Source organism: Impatiens glandulifera, chromosome 4 (genome assembly GCF_907164915.1).
Source record: "Impatiens glandulifera chromosome 4, dImpGla2.1, whole genome shotgun sequence".
NCBI classification, from domain to species: domain Eukaryota; kingdom Viridiplantae; phylum Streptophyta; class Magnoliopsida; order Ericales; family Balsaminaceae; genus Impatiens; species Impatiens glandulifera.
The window spans coordinates 52,749,235-52,762,555 of record NC_061865.1 but is presented as its reverse complement, the minus strand read 5'-3'; the positions used below and the strand labels follow the sequence as shown (position 1 = coordinate 52,762,555).

General features: G+C 36.9%; 2 protein-coding genes across 2 annotated transcripts; both read right to left on the bottom strand.

Moving 5' to 3' along the window:
• Positions 1-5,509: 5,509 nt before the first annotated feature.
• On the bottom strand, positions 5,510-13,094 carry LOC124937082 (LEAF RUST 10 DISEASE-RESISTANCE LOCUS RECEPTOR-LIKE PROTEIN KINASE-like 2.3). Its single transcript, XM_047477595.1, has 3 exons — positions 12,314-13,094; positions 11,248-12,237; positions 5,510-5,661 (listed from the first exon to the last, which is right to left on the bottom strand). The coding sequence occupies exons 1-3, from the start codon at positions 13,080-13,082 to the stop codon at positions 5,543-5,545; spliced, it is 1,878 nt and encodes a 625-aa protein (XP_047333551.1). The 5' UTR covers positions 13,083-13,094; the 3' UTR covers positions 5,510-5,542.
• On the bottom strand, positions 6,493-7,449 carry LOC124936489 (glucan endo-1,3-beta-glucosidase 14-like; the record flags this gene model as incomplete). Its single annotated transcript, XM_047476992.1, has 1 exon — positions 6,493-7,449. A coding segment is annotated over one exon (957 nt), but the record flags the coding sequence as incomplete, so codon positions are not given.
• Positions 13,095-13,321: the final 227 nt, after the last annotated feature.

The window sequence follows — 13,321 nt, the reverse complement described above, 5'->3', positions numbered from 1 at the left end:
TCAGAGCAGGGAAGCCAGAAAGTATCCCATTTCAGAAATGACTGAGTATTTAAGATTCACAATACAACATTGGTTTAACGATAGAAGAGAAAGAGCGTCTAATCACGAAGAAGTTTTATCTCCAAATTATGAGAAGGTGTTACGTGAGGGATTCGAGAAGGCCAGATTCTATACAGTTCAATCGCTTAACCGATTCGAGTTTTATGTGCATGACAATCAGTCCCATTTCAAAGTCAATTTGAAAGACATGAACTGCACTTGTAGAGTATTCGAAGTTTCGGGTCTTCCTTGTACGCATGCAATGGCTACTGCCCGTAGTCGAAATTTGGTTTCTTATAACTTCTGTTCAAGGTATTAATATTTAGCTCACGTGTTCATCCTGTTTAACCAATTAATAATTCGTTATATTTTCCCTACACACAGGTATTACACAACTGAGTGTTGGATAAATTCATATGCCGAGACATGTTATCCTCCCGGTGATGAAGAAAATTGGGATGTTCCCGAACATATCAAGCAACGTTCGTGTCTTAAACCAAATGTGAAGGTTAAGAAATGCAGGCCACAAACAAAGCGTAGGTCATCCCAGGGTGAGGTCCGTAAGGTCCCGAGACGATGCAGCTCATGTGCTGGGCTTGGACATAATAGGGCAACATGCAAAGCAGTGATTCCTGCACCATCTACTGCACGAGCTTCATCATCTAAGCAGCATGACTCATCATCTCAACAATATGAACCTTTAGCTTGATAGATACTATGTTTTAATATATGTTGTTAATTGAACTATGTACTGGTAAGATACTATGCGTAAGATACTATGTTGTTAATTCAGGTTTAAAGTTTATGTTGTATGTTCTAGTAGTAGTATATGAGTAGGGAAACGATGAGTAATAACTTAGCGAAACGAAGAGTACTTAGCGAAACGGGAGGTACTTCGCGAATCGGGAGGCACTTAGCGAATCGAAGAGTACTAACTTAGCGAAACGATAAGTACTTACTTAGCGAGACGAAGAGTACTTGGCAAAACAAAGAGTCAATTCGAGGTTATCTTTTTTGTACGTTGAAGGGTCAATTCAAGGGTTACACTTGTTTTTTACGTTGAAGGTTTTCTGCAATTCAAGTTCAAAATAATTTATCATCCAACTTCCAAAATATTCATCAAGGTTTACAATACATCAAAATAAGTTATCCAATTTACACAAAATAATGTTTACACTAAGGTTCCATAATCTGATGGAATAACCGGACCGCCATCTTCTGCCTAAAAAACCCCATGTTTTCTGAGGTCACATTGTGCACGGGTTGATTAGCGGTCAAGTGTTCCATATACATTAGCGTGAAGACCCCACAGTCCCCGCTCTCTGTTGCCCGTGGGACTTCTCCAACCTTAGCTGCAGCGGTTTTCACTTTGGGGTGTGGTAACCGTTTGTAAGTCATTGGTTGGATGGGGCCTTCGAAGTTGAATTTAGGATACCTTACCCTCTCACCAGGAGTGATTTCTTTGCGAATATATGTGGAATCATGTCGCAGAAGAGTTTCAAATAAGGATCCAGATTCTTATAAAGATATGCATCACAGTCGTACACGTCAATGCGGTACTTTTGAAGACGTGCTACACACAAAATCCAGTGTTTCTGGTTAATGTTCACAGGCATGTAGACATCGTCAATTGTTGACCATTCTGGCATATATCTATGTGGTGATGCCATGTAATAGTCTTTGAATTCGACGACTGGATAGTTAGCAGGATCCTTAATAAAAGTCCTGTGCTCTCGCCTGATTCTGTCCACCAATAAGCAATCCCCAATTGCCACATGTGAATTTTTATATGTACTTAGCGAATCGGGAGGTACTTAGCGAATCGGGAGGTACTTAGCGAATCGCTAGGTACTTAGCGAATCGGGAGGTACTTAGCGAATCGAGAGGTACCTAGTGAAACCATTAACTGAACATAAGACATCATTAACCATACATAACTAATCAGAAACAAACAATAAAACTTAACATTCAAAAACCCTAAACAAAAAATATGAAACAAACACCTAAACTTAACATGCAAAGACCAAAATCCATAAACAAAAAACCAGAAAATGATCGGCCACCACTAGGTATTTAGCGAATCGCTAGGTACTTACCGAATCGGGAGGTACTTAGCGAAACCCTAATGGCAAAAAAATATACTGAACAGAAAACCTAATGGCAAAAAAATATACTGAACAGAAACACTTAACATTACACTTAACAAATAAAACCGAAACCCATGAACAAAAAAGCAGAAAATGATAGGCGGGGAGAAGAATGAACAAACCTTAATGACGAACGAGAAGAAAGAAGAAATAATCGGCCTTGACAAGATTCAGTGAAGAGAAAATGGGTTAGAGAGAGACAGTCGGGGCGGTTGAAATGAAATGTTCTGAAATTTTTGAATATATAAGGTCTAGCGCGTGTGCGTACGCGCGTCTCTTCAACTTCCGTAGCGAGTCGGGAGGTACTTAGCGAATTGGGAGGTACTTCGAAAATCGGGAGGCACTTAGCGAATCGGGAGGCACTTAGCGAATCGGGAGGCACTTAGCGAATTGGGAGGTACTTAGCGAATCGGGAGGTACTTAGCGAATCGGGAGGTACTTAGCGAATCGCGAGGTCAACGAGCTCCAGCTAAGAGAAGATGGTTTGAATACGTTTTCGCTACTATATTTGTTTAATAACGAAATTGAATTCAAACCATTCTCCTAGCTGGAGCTCGTAGTACTTAGCGAATCGTCAAGTACAAAACTTTTTATTGGTTTCATAGGTAATCTATCTCGTTTGACAAGGTATCAACAACAAAGTCATGGTTTTGAAAAGAACATGTGTTAACAAAACAAACCCTATAATTTTACATGGAAACATTTAGATTCTTCAGAAAAAGTCTTTGAAGAAGCTATCGTTGAACTCCAAATAAGAGAAAATTGTTTGAAATTTATTTCTTTAGCTTAACGACTAACGAAATCAAAGTCAGCCAATCTTTGCTTATCTGGAGGTCAATGATAGATTCTTCAAAGGCATTTTCTGAAGAATCTAAATGTTTCCAATGTAAAATTAGAATGTTTGTTTTGTTAACACAGGTTCTCTTCATAACCATGAAGTGATGTAGATACCTTGTCAAATGAAGTTCATGATTAACTATAAATAACAAAAAATCTTGATACTTAGCGAATCGCGAGGTACTACTTAGAGAAACGGTAAGTCCGTAGCGAAACGGTAAGTCCGTAGCGAAACGGTAAGTCCGTAGCGAAACGGTAAGTCCGTAGCGAAACGGTAAGCAAATCTGAAACGGAAACACATACGCTCTTATCAGACATAGATTTTCTGCAAATATGAACGAATAACAAATAATAACCTAACGAAATGCTCAAACATGAACCAATATGAACCATATAACAAATAAGAATCAACAAAACGAAGAAAATGATGAACATAAACGAAATATGAAAAGGTTTTTGAAATGAAGAAAATGTAAACAAGAACATAACTGTTTATCACATCTGAAATGAAGATCTAACTCGACGACCTTCAAATAGTTAGAATCGGAGACCTGCACAGAAACCCTAGAATCAGAAACCTGCATGCAAAATAGATTCAGGGTTAGAAATCGGCAATAGATAAACATAAATGAATTAGTTAGGTTAGAAGAGCTCTGATCTGTATAGATTTGTATGGAGTGAAGGAAACGGAGCCGTCGTCGCCGCCGGCCGCCGTCGTCGCCGCCGGCCGCCGTCGTCGTCGCCGCCGGCCGCCGTCGTCGCCGGCCACCGTGAAGTGAAGGAGAGAATTGGAGAAGAGAGAGAAAGAAATTTAAGGAAATGAAAATATTTGAGTATTTATACAAACCCCTAATCCACTTAGCGAAACGCTAAGTCACTTAGCGTTTCGCGACAAGGGCAAAATCGTATAAAAAAATAGAGCACCACGAGCGCAAAAAAATAACAAATTACCAACAGGTCAAATAACCCAATCTTTAAGGTCATTTCGTCAAATTTCCCGTTATATAATACTTATATGAAAATAAATAGATTTGATATTAATTTATTTATAGAAATATGATTTTTGAAAATCAAATCAAAATATAATTATAATTTAATATTATTTAATATATATACAATCTCAATGTATTATATTTTATAAGATATAAAATAATTTTTATTTCACTTTAAATTATTTTATTAAAATATACCAAAATAATATTTATAAATTAAAAAATATATATTATATAATAGTTATAAGTTATAAGAAAATAAATAAATTTGATATTAATTTAATTACATAAACATAATTATTAAAAATTAATTCAAAATATATTATATCATAATATTATTTATTATACTCAATGTATTGTATTAATAAACATAATAGAGTCTAATATGTTTTCAAGTTAATCTCAAATATAATATACGATTTGAAAGTATTCTTCTCAAACTTGCTTAACATGAATAACTCCCTTATGTATTTTATGTGTATTCTTACGCGAACTAATACGTTCATTCTTACGTGAACCAAGTCCTGGCTGAGGAATAGTTATAGTGCGTAAAATAAAAAAATACGCAGAGGGTTGTACGGTCCGATGAATGAATTCTCGACTTCCATTATTTTTTTAATATAAGAAATTAATATATAAATATATTTAAATTTGAGTTTTTCGAGCCGAACTTGAGCCTATGGTTATATGATCGATCCGAATTCGAGCTTAATATTGAAAGCTCGATCGAGCTCGAGTCAAGTTCGGCTTGACTCGTTTACACCCTTAGTTGAAAATGAGACAAAAATTATTTAGAAAACACCATAGTCAAATTGAAATCGTTAATTATTCCATGAAAAATGAATTTAAAAAAATGAGACTGAATAATTAAATATAACCAAATAATAACTAAATAAATAGAGAATATAACAACATTAAGGGAAATTGGAGTAAATGACCCTAAAAATAGGGTGAATTGAGGGAAGTGCGGGCCCATAATTTAAATAGCGTTGGTGACCATTTTTTTTTAACGAAAATGTCCCTATTGCGTCACGCATCTTCAGGTTGCGTGACGCAATTTTTTATTTTTTTATTTTTCAAAAATTTTAATTATGAAATTTTTTGGACGAAAATGCCCCAGTTGCGTCACGCAACCCCAGGTGCGTCACGCAACCGCGAGACGAAAAAAAAATTGAAAAAAAAAATTTTGGTTGCGTCATGCAACTGGAGTTGCGTTACGCAAGGGTATAATTGTCATTAAAAAAAAGAAGGTCACCAGCGCTATTTAAATTATGGGCCCGTACTTCCCTCAATTCACCATATTTTTAGGGTCATTTACTCTAATTCCTCCAACATTAATGATTGAACCTAAGTTAAAGTAAAAAAAACATCTACAAAGATGTTACAAGTTTGATTTAATCAGGAGATGTTTTGAATGGAAATAGGGTCATGATGGTAGGGTGTGCATAGAAACTTTTTTTTTTCTGGATCGACAACTACCCCACCAGAAAAAAAACATCCAATTTACAAACACTACTTATATTCTTATCATGACATTTGGGAAGATGAAGAATCTCTGTCTTCTATTGGGAGAGATGGTGTGGACAAGTAAGGCTTGGGAGGCACATGCAATGAATCCAAGCTTCCCTCCAACATCTCCACCACTCGACTCTGTTAAAATCTTGAAGAATGAGAAGTGGAAATGTAAACTTGTATTATCGAAAGTTGTTATTCAAACAATTACATATCTCCCTTATATAGGAGTTCAATATTAACTAATCAACCAAACTAACTAATCAGTTACTAACTAATTAACGGTTTAATAAATCATTAGTTATTATTTTTACATCCTCCCTTCAAGGAGAAACGTAGTAAAAACAAAGTTTCACCTTGACAAAACAAGTCGATGAAACATCAAACTACGATCATGCAGTCATCGTCTTAAGTAAGTCCAATTCAGCAAACTTCAATTTTTTTTAGCTATCCAATTTAGACAGCCGAGCAAACCCAATTCAGGAGCTCCATTTTTTTTTCCAGCTACCCAACATAGACAGCCGAGAAAGCTTAATTCAGCAAGCTCATTTTTTTTCCAGCTATCCAATATAGATAGCTCAATCTTCGTTAGTCCAATCCACAACAATTAGTATGAATTGTCTTTTCTTTATTAGCTACAAGTTTTCAACCTTTGCAGCTTTCGTTTTCAACTTGATTTTCATGATCAACAATAAATTGAATACCCTGGATATGGTTGCAGTCCAAAAAGGGTTGTCGGAAACAGATGCGGTGGAATTCGGCGCCGGCAATCTGGTAATCCTACCAAAGGGATTGAGTTGTACTTGGGATGTTTCAGTACCTGTTGATAAACATTACAAGTTTGATTCATCTTCATCTTGATTAAGAAGACGGCTAAGATAAGAAGCCCATCACTCTCTATCTCCCCCACGAGACCTTCCATAAACATGGGCAAGAATTCTCTCAAGCCATCATCATCTAAATTTTCAATCTGCTGCTAGTACCACAATGGCGAAGATAAGGAGATCAATTTCACCTTCAAGATTGACAAACAGATTGATATCTCCACTGAAAAGCAGAAAATCGTATGATGGTTTGATGATGACCAATGGTCTAAAGCAGCAGAAGCAGCCGTCATTGCCCACTGCTACTCCAATTCGGTTGTTCTCTTTCTGTTTCTCCGAGTTCTTCTTCTTCTTCCAACCCTTCTTTGAAACTTCCAATAACTTCTGTTTTGCCTCCGATTCTATTAGCTTTGATGCCGATATTTCTGCTTTAAGCTCTTCCTTCATCATCTCAAGACCTTTTACAGTTTTCTCCGCATTACCCAATTCATCTTTTTTCGGTCTCAAAGGTGTTCCTTTTCTTTTTGCCAGTCTTTTCCGCAAATTATAATTGTAGATTTTAGCATTAGTTCCATTCGCAGCAGCTTCGTTTTGATCGCAATGAGAAGCCCAACCAGTTTCAGTAACTATAACTTCCATTTTTCTGAATTCAGCATTCTCCAAAGCAGTATAAGCTGCATCAGTTATGGCATCAAGCATATTATCATAATGGAGTTTAGTTTTCTCATCATAGATACCATCTGTTGTCTGAAAACGCGCATAATTTATGTCAATATCATTCGGGTTATCCATGTATGCCAGAAAAGGATAAGCATTTAGACAAAATGGAGCGCCGTTATTGGAAAAGAATTCCAAGAACGGTTTCATGTATTGTATGATATTGTCATTGAATGTGCAAGAAGAAGGTGGATACGAGTTATTGAAAACCGCCATCGAATGGGCTGTTGTTATCTGAATTACATCGTCGATTTTAAGGGTTTTCGTAGCGTTATGAATGTTCTTCGCAGCACCTAACAATACTTCCCAAAGAGATTGATCTGCTCCACCAAGAACTTCATTTCCAATTGCAATCCCACGAATATGGGTAAGGATGGCAATTTGAAACCGCCCCGCGAAAACCGAACCGAATTGCCCCGTTTGGGACGGTTTTTCCCCGAAACCGAACGAGGATGGGACGGGGATGGTATTTGTGTCCCCCGCCCCGACCCGACCCGATTTCACCCCGTTTTCACCCCGATTCTGCCCCGAATACCATAAACATAATTAAATATATTAAATCACCAATATATTTAATTATTTACTATATTTTATAAGAGTATTAAAATTATTTCTTTATAATAATATAAAATTTTAATATATTACAATATATATTATATTAAAAAATTCGTTTATATAATTTTATTGTATAATTTTTATTTATTTTTTTTAAAATAAAAATTAATAGCGGTGCCCCGCGGGATTCCCCGAAACCGAAAAAAAACCGAACGGGGCGGGGATGGTATTAAAAAAATCCCCGAAATTAAAACGGTGCGGGGATGGTAATTGCATTCCCCGCCCCGAACCGCCCCATTGCCATCCCTAAATATGGGTATCTGGAAGGAATGCTAATACATTATCTTTAACCCAGGTTAAGGCATGATCAGGGTTTGAATTCATATCTTTCAAGTTTCCATTTGGAAGTCCAACAACTATTTCAAGTCCTGTTTTACTATAAGCTTTCAAAACGCTATGATCAGCATCGTATATTCTTACGTTCTTAATCTTGACAGACCGAAGAAGCTTAACGACTTCATCAGGAGAAGGAATGTTGTTTGCAATTCTACCATAATTTATTCCATAAGTTCCGGTGAATGATTCAACTTCCGATGGAACTTTTCCAGCAAATAAAATAAATAACGCCAATAGTAATTGGAAAAAGAAGCTGATACGTTTTTAGATCGAGATGAGAGAAAGAAGGCTGGCGAACGATCGCTGGATAACTGATGAAGGAGATGAGAGATAGAAAAGTGAGTCAAAACTCTTACATTCAACATACATGCCTAATGTGAGGAATCTACCGAGTATAAATACCCAGATAGATTCAGTTACAACTTATTGATAGCTGGCATAACAGACAAGGGCCAAAATGAAAAGGTAAAGTAAGTTCAAGGGCTATTACAGATAAAAGAGAAATTAATAACTAAACCTAAAATAGTTCATCCAATTGTCCTCTAGCATCCACGTGGCTTCATAATATTCGTCGGATCATTTGTAATTACAGTTTGTAACAATACCTTCTCCATCTGAAATTCGACGTCCCGGCGAATTCATGTAACAATCTGTTCTTCGGCTAAAATTGTTTTAATTTCAAATAAGCCCTCAAAATGGAGTCACTAGCCTACAAAGCTAAACAAAATAACATTAAAAATATATGATGCCCTAAATTGACAGCTAGCTTGTGTTGTCAAATCCCCTGCCCTGCTGCTATCAATTTCTCTGCCCTCGTTCAATTTCCATGACGTGTAAGTGTATCAATTTCTTCTGCAGTACCACTTGAGCACGACATAGACCCTACCATTCACCATTTCTTTTGCCTTTTAACCTCAAATTTAGATCTAATAATTCCAAGCTAATCATCTTCTTCATATCTCTTGCGGGTTATCCGATTATCTTCACTCTCTTCATTCCTATTTCTTCTCAAATGGATCCCAAATCTTTGTCTCTAGGCTAAGTCCTTTAGCCTTCAAAGTTTTCATCTCTTTTGAACAAACATCTTTCTCTACTGTAAGGCTCCATCGCTGCAATTTAATCCTGCTGTTTCGTCTAGTTCGTTTGTTGTTTTTCGGCTTCATTTTGTGACGATGTCTCACTTGAAAAAACTTCTGAACGAATATAATAGTTTGACATTCAGCTTCAATCAAATCACTTTGGTAAGTAAAGTTAACCTCCGGTAGTTTTGCCTCATTGATGTATTCGTCCTCATAACACCTTAGAATGCCAATTGTTTTCTGTTTTAGCTCTAGGTTAAGATTGAGCTTATGCATGACAATTTTCTCTCCTTTTTGTTGGACATTTAGTTCCCTATTAAGCATATCAGATTCATCTACTCTCAGAAAATCTGAAACGAGCTCAACTTGTTTGTTTAAATTCTCAACTCTAAATAGTTGTCGATTCAAATCTGATTCCAACCTTTCACTTTCAAATTCAGCATAAATTCCACTAACCTTTTCATTAGCTCGCGATTCTGTTAACGTATTCTCTGACTGTATTGTTGGATTATAACGATTATGAATAGCTTTTTTGAACTCCGTCCAAGTTAGGGCAATACCTGCATTTCTAGAAAATATATAAGAGATAAACCACTTACGTGTTTCTCCCATGAGTTTCTCTTTTGCCATTTGAATCATATTTTCTGCAGGAGTTTGATTAGATCTAAAATGCTCTTCTGTTTTAATGATCCATTTTTGAACATCAGCACCTTCAAATCGAGGAATACAACATTCTGTCTCACCTTGTAGCTTCTTTTGCAGATTTTCCAGATTGTCTTCCCTTACTGTGTCTATTCTGGATGCTTTAGCTGAATCTTCTTGACGTTCAGATCTTCCCTTACTATATAGTAAGTGCGATTGTTCTTCGTCTTTACTTTTCATCCATTTCCGCATCTTGTCTAAAGTTTCATTAATAGAAGCTATGGATGCACGCAGGGAGTTGTTTTCCGATTGATGTCCTATATCGACCATCGTGAGGAACGTAAGCTCTGATACCAATTGATACGTTTTTAGATCGAGATGAGAGAAAGAAGGCTGGCGAACGATCGCTGGATAACTGATGAAGGAGATGAGAGATAGAAAAGTGAGTCAAAACTCTTACATTCAACATACATGCCTAATGTGAGGAATCTACCGAGTATAAATACCCAGATAGATTCAGTTACAACTTATTGATAGCTGGCATAACAGACAAGGGCCAAAATGAAAAGGTAAAGTAAGTTCAAGGGCTATTACAGATAAAAGAGAAATTAATAACTAAACCTAAAATAGTTCATCCAATTGTCCTCTAGCATCCACGTGGCTTCATAATATTCGTCGGATCATTTGTAATTACAGTTTGTAACAGAAGCTTCCCAAGCTCTTCATCATTTCTCACTGCCAATTGAAGATGTCTTGGAGTTATCCTACTCTTCTTGTTATCTGTTGTTGTCGCATTCCCAGCCAACTCAAGAACCTCTGCTGCAAGATACTCGAGAACAGCTTCTAGGTAAACAGGAGCTCCTCTTCCAACACGCTTACCATAACGACCTTGCTTCAAGAACCGCCGATCCTACCCACCGGAAACTGAAGACCGGCCTTCATCGACCTTGAAATTGATTTCTTCTTTTCACCGTCCTTTCTCTTAGACTTGCTACCACCCTCCATTTATTTTCAGAAGAAGAAATTGATTGCATAATTTTGAAAGCATCATGTTCTTGATAAGCAAGATGTCTTTCATCTCTGAGCTTGAGTCTGGTTGTTGTGATGGGTGGACCTCCATTGGAACCACAGATTTTGGGAAGAGGACTTGCTATTTGATATGCCCATCCAAACACTATAATCAAGAGAAACCCAAACAATCTCTCTATACATTTTCTTCTTCTATTAGAATAATAAAATATAGAATAAAGCCCTCCACTAATGGCTACTCCGACCACTAGTAGAGGCTGCGAAAACCCTCCAAGATCCTTAACCTTGGAGCTCTGATACCATGTTAAAATCTTGAAGAATGAGAAGTGGAAATGTAAATTTGTATTATCAAAAATTGTTATTCAAACAATTACATATCTCCCTTATATAGGAGTTCAATATTAACTAATCAACCAAACTAACTAATCAGTTACTAACTAATTAACGGTTTAATAAATCATTAGTTATTATTTTTACAGACTCATCGATGGTCGTTGATTTGGATTGGTTTGTATGCACCATAAACCTACAATTATCATCTTCCTCTCCATCCCTTTTCCCTCTTCAAAAACATTTGTCACTTCTTCCACTTCTAGCCGTTGATAAATAGAATCGGGGAAGTATACTTCATTTGTAGTGTGCTCGTGATCCACTTCAATATTGTTCTTTCTTCCTCCTCCAACCATCTCTAGTATCATCATTCCAAAACTATAAACATCAGACTTAAGCGAAACAACACCAAAGGCTCTCGAAAAAACCTCGGGTGCAATATACCCATATGTCCCCTTTGGACTACTTAAAGACACACCACTCTTGTCTTTCGAGCAAACCTTAGCTAGCCCGAAGTCAGCTATTTTTGGACAAAAATTGGTGTCTAGAAGAATGTTGTGTGGCTTAATATCCAAGTGTAATATTCGTGTATTACACCCTCTATGTAGATACTCTAGTCCACGAGCAATCCCCAAAACAATCTTGTACAAGGTTTCCCGACCCAATTGGCAGTTATCGTTAATGTACTTTTCCAATGATCCATTAGGCATGAACTCGTAAACAAGAGACCTTGGATTATCGTATTCGGAGCAAAACCCGAGGAGTGTGACAACGTTAATGTGGGATGTTCGGCCAATGCTCGCTACCTCATTGATGAACTCTTCTCCGGTCCCCTGTTTGGAAGAGTTTTCTAAGATCTTCACGGCCACGGGTGTGCCATCTTGTAAGTTTCCTTTGTAGACTGAGCCATAACCTCCTTTTCCTAATATCACTTTAAAAGAATTGGTCATTTTCTTGATATCAGAATGGGTATATCTCTTTGGGGAAATGGAATCATAGTTCTTTAAAAATGTTTTGACATTGAAGTAGCTATCTGTTTGATTCTTTTTCCAAAATAGTCTGGATATTCTCTTGTTGAAGTAGAAGATTAGAACAAGAATGGAAACCACAACCACGACAATGACAGCAACGGAAACAGCTGCAAGAACCATTAATTTGTCTAAAAAACAATTTGTCTAAAAAAAACAGCTAATTAAATGTATTTAATAATTTACCTGTTGCAAGAATGATAGTCTTACTCCTCTTTATATCTGCATTTTTTTTAGCATTAGGATTAGGATTAGGATGACATTCATTTGAGCATGGTTCTGAAAGATATAGTTGAATAGTGAATTGGGAAGCCAAGAGAGAAAACAGATCGCTTGTATTTCTTCTGATCTCTGTTTCTGACATAATGGGCACAACAATGGGGAAACAGGTGGGAGGCGGTTGAATCAGCTCTTCAGCTGAATAGTTGAAATAGAGACCAAGATTATCTGGACAGAGATCGACAAAATGAAATTGTTGAGGTGGATCAGAGCATTTGAAAACGGTCATGTTGGGGGAGATTGAGTAGTTGACTATGCTTATGTTTGTAGAAGTGTCTGTTCTTGTAAAAGTAAAAAATTCTTCAACGAAGCCACAACCATCCTTGTCGGAAATAAGTGAAGCCAGACGTGTGTCATTGATGATGAAGGAATCTCCTTTAGTTTCTAATGAATATTCATCATACGGAGCATTCTGAATTGTTGGGACATCATGATCTGAGCAATCAACGGTCCATAACCCGCATCTTGTATCTGGATAGGGGAAGTTTTTGAGAGGGAATTTGAGCAGATAATCATGGCCCCGGCAACTGATATATTGTTCTGGTGGACATGTCCGTTCATTTCTGCTGTTGTTTGGTGGAACTGGAATATTCAGAAAGGGATTTGACAGAACCAGATCATAAGAGAGAAGGAAGAAGAAGAGAGAAAAAGAAAAGGGGATTAGAACAGAACCCATTAACTGATCAAATATGACTAGAAAGAAGAAGAAGATAGTCTGAGCTAGCTAGCTCATAAGTGTCGATTGCATTTATTTGGGTTTAGGGTTTAGTTTAAAAAAACAGGTATTTCAGTTCACTATTCCTCTCTTCTTCACTTGACTTGGAATCCTTCAAACGAAGACGCATTAATTACAAAAAGAAGACTTACAACAATTGTTCAATGTTTCTTCTAATGATGTAGATGGGTACGACTATT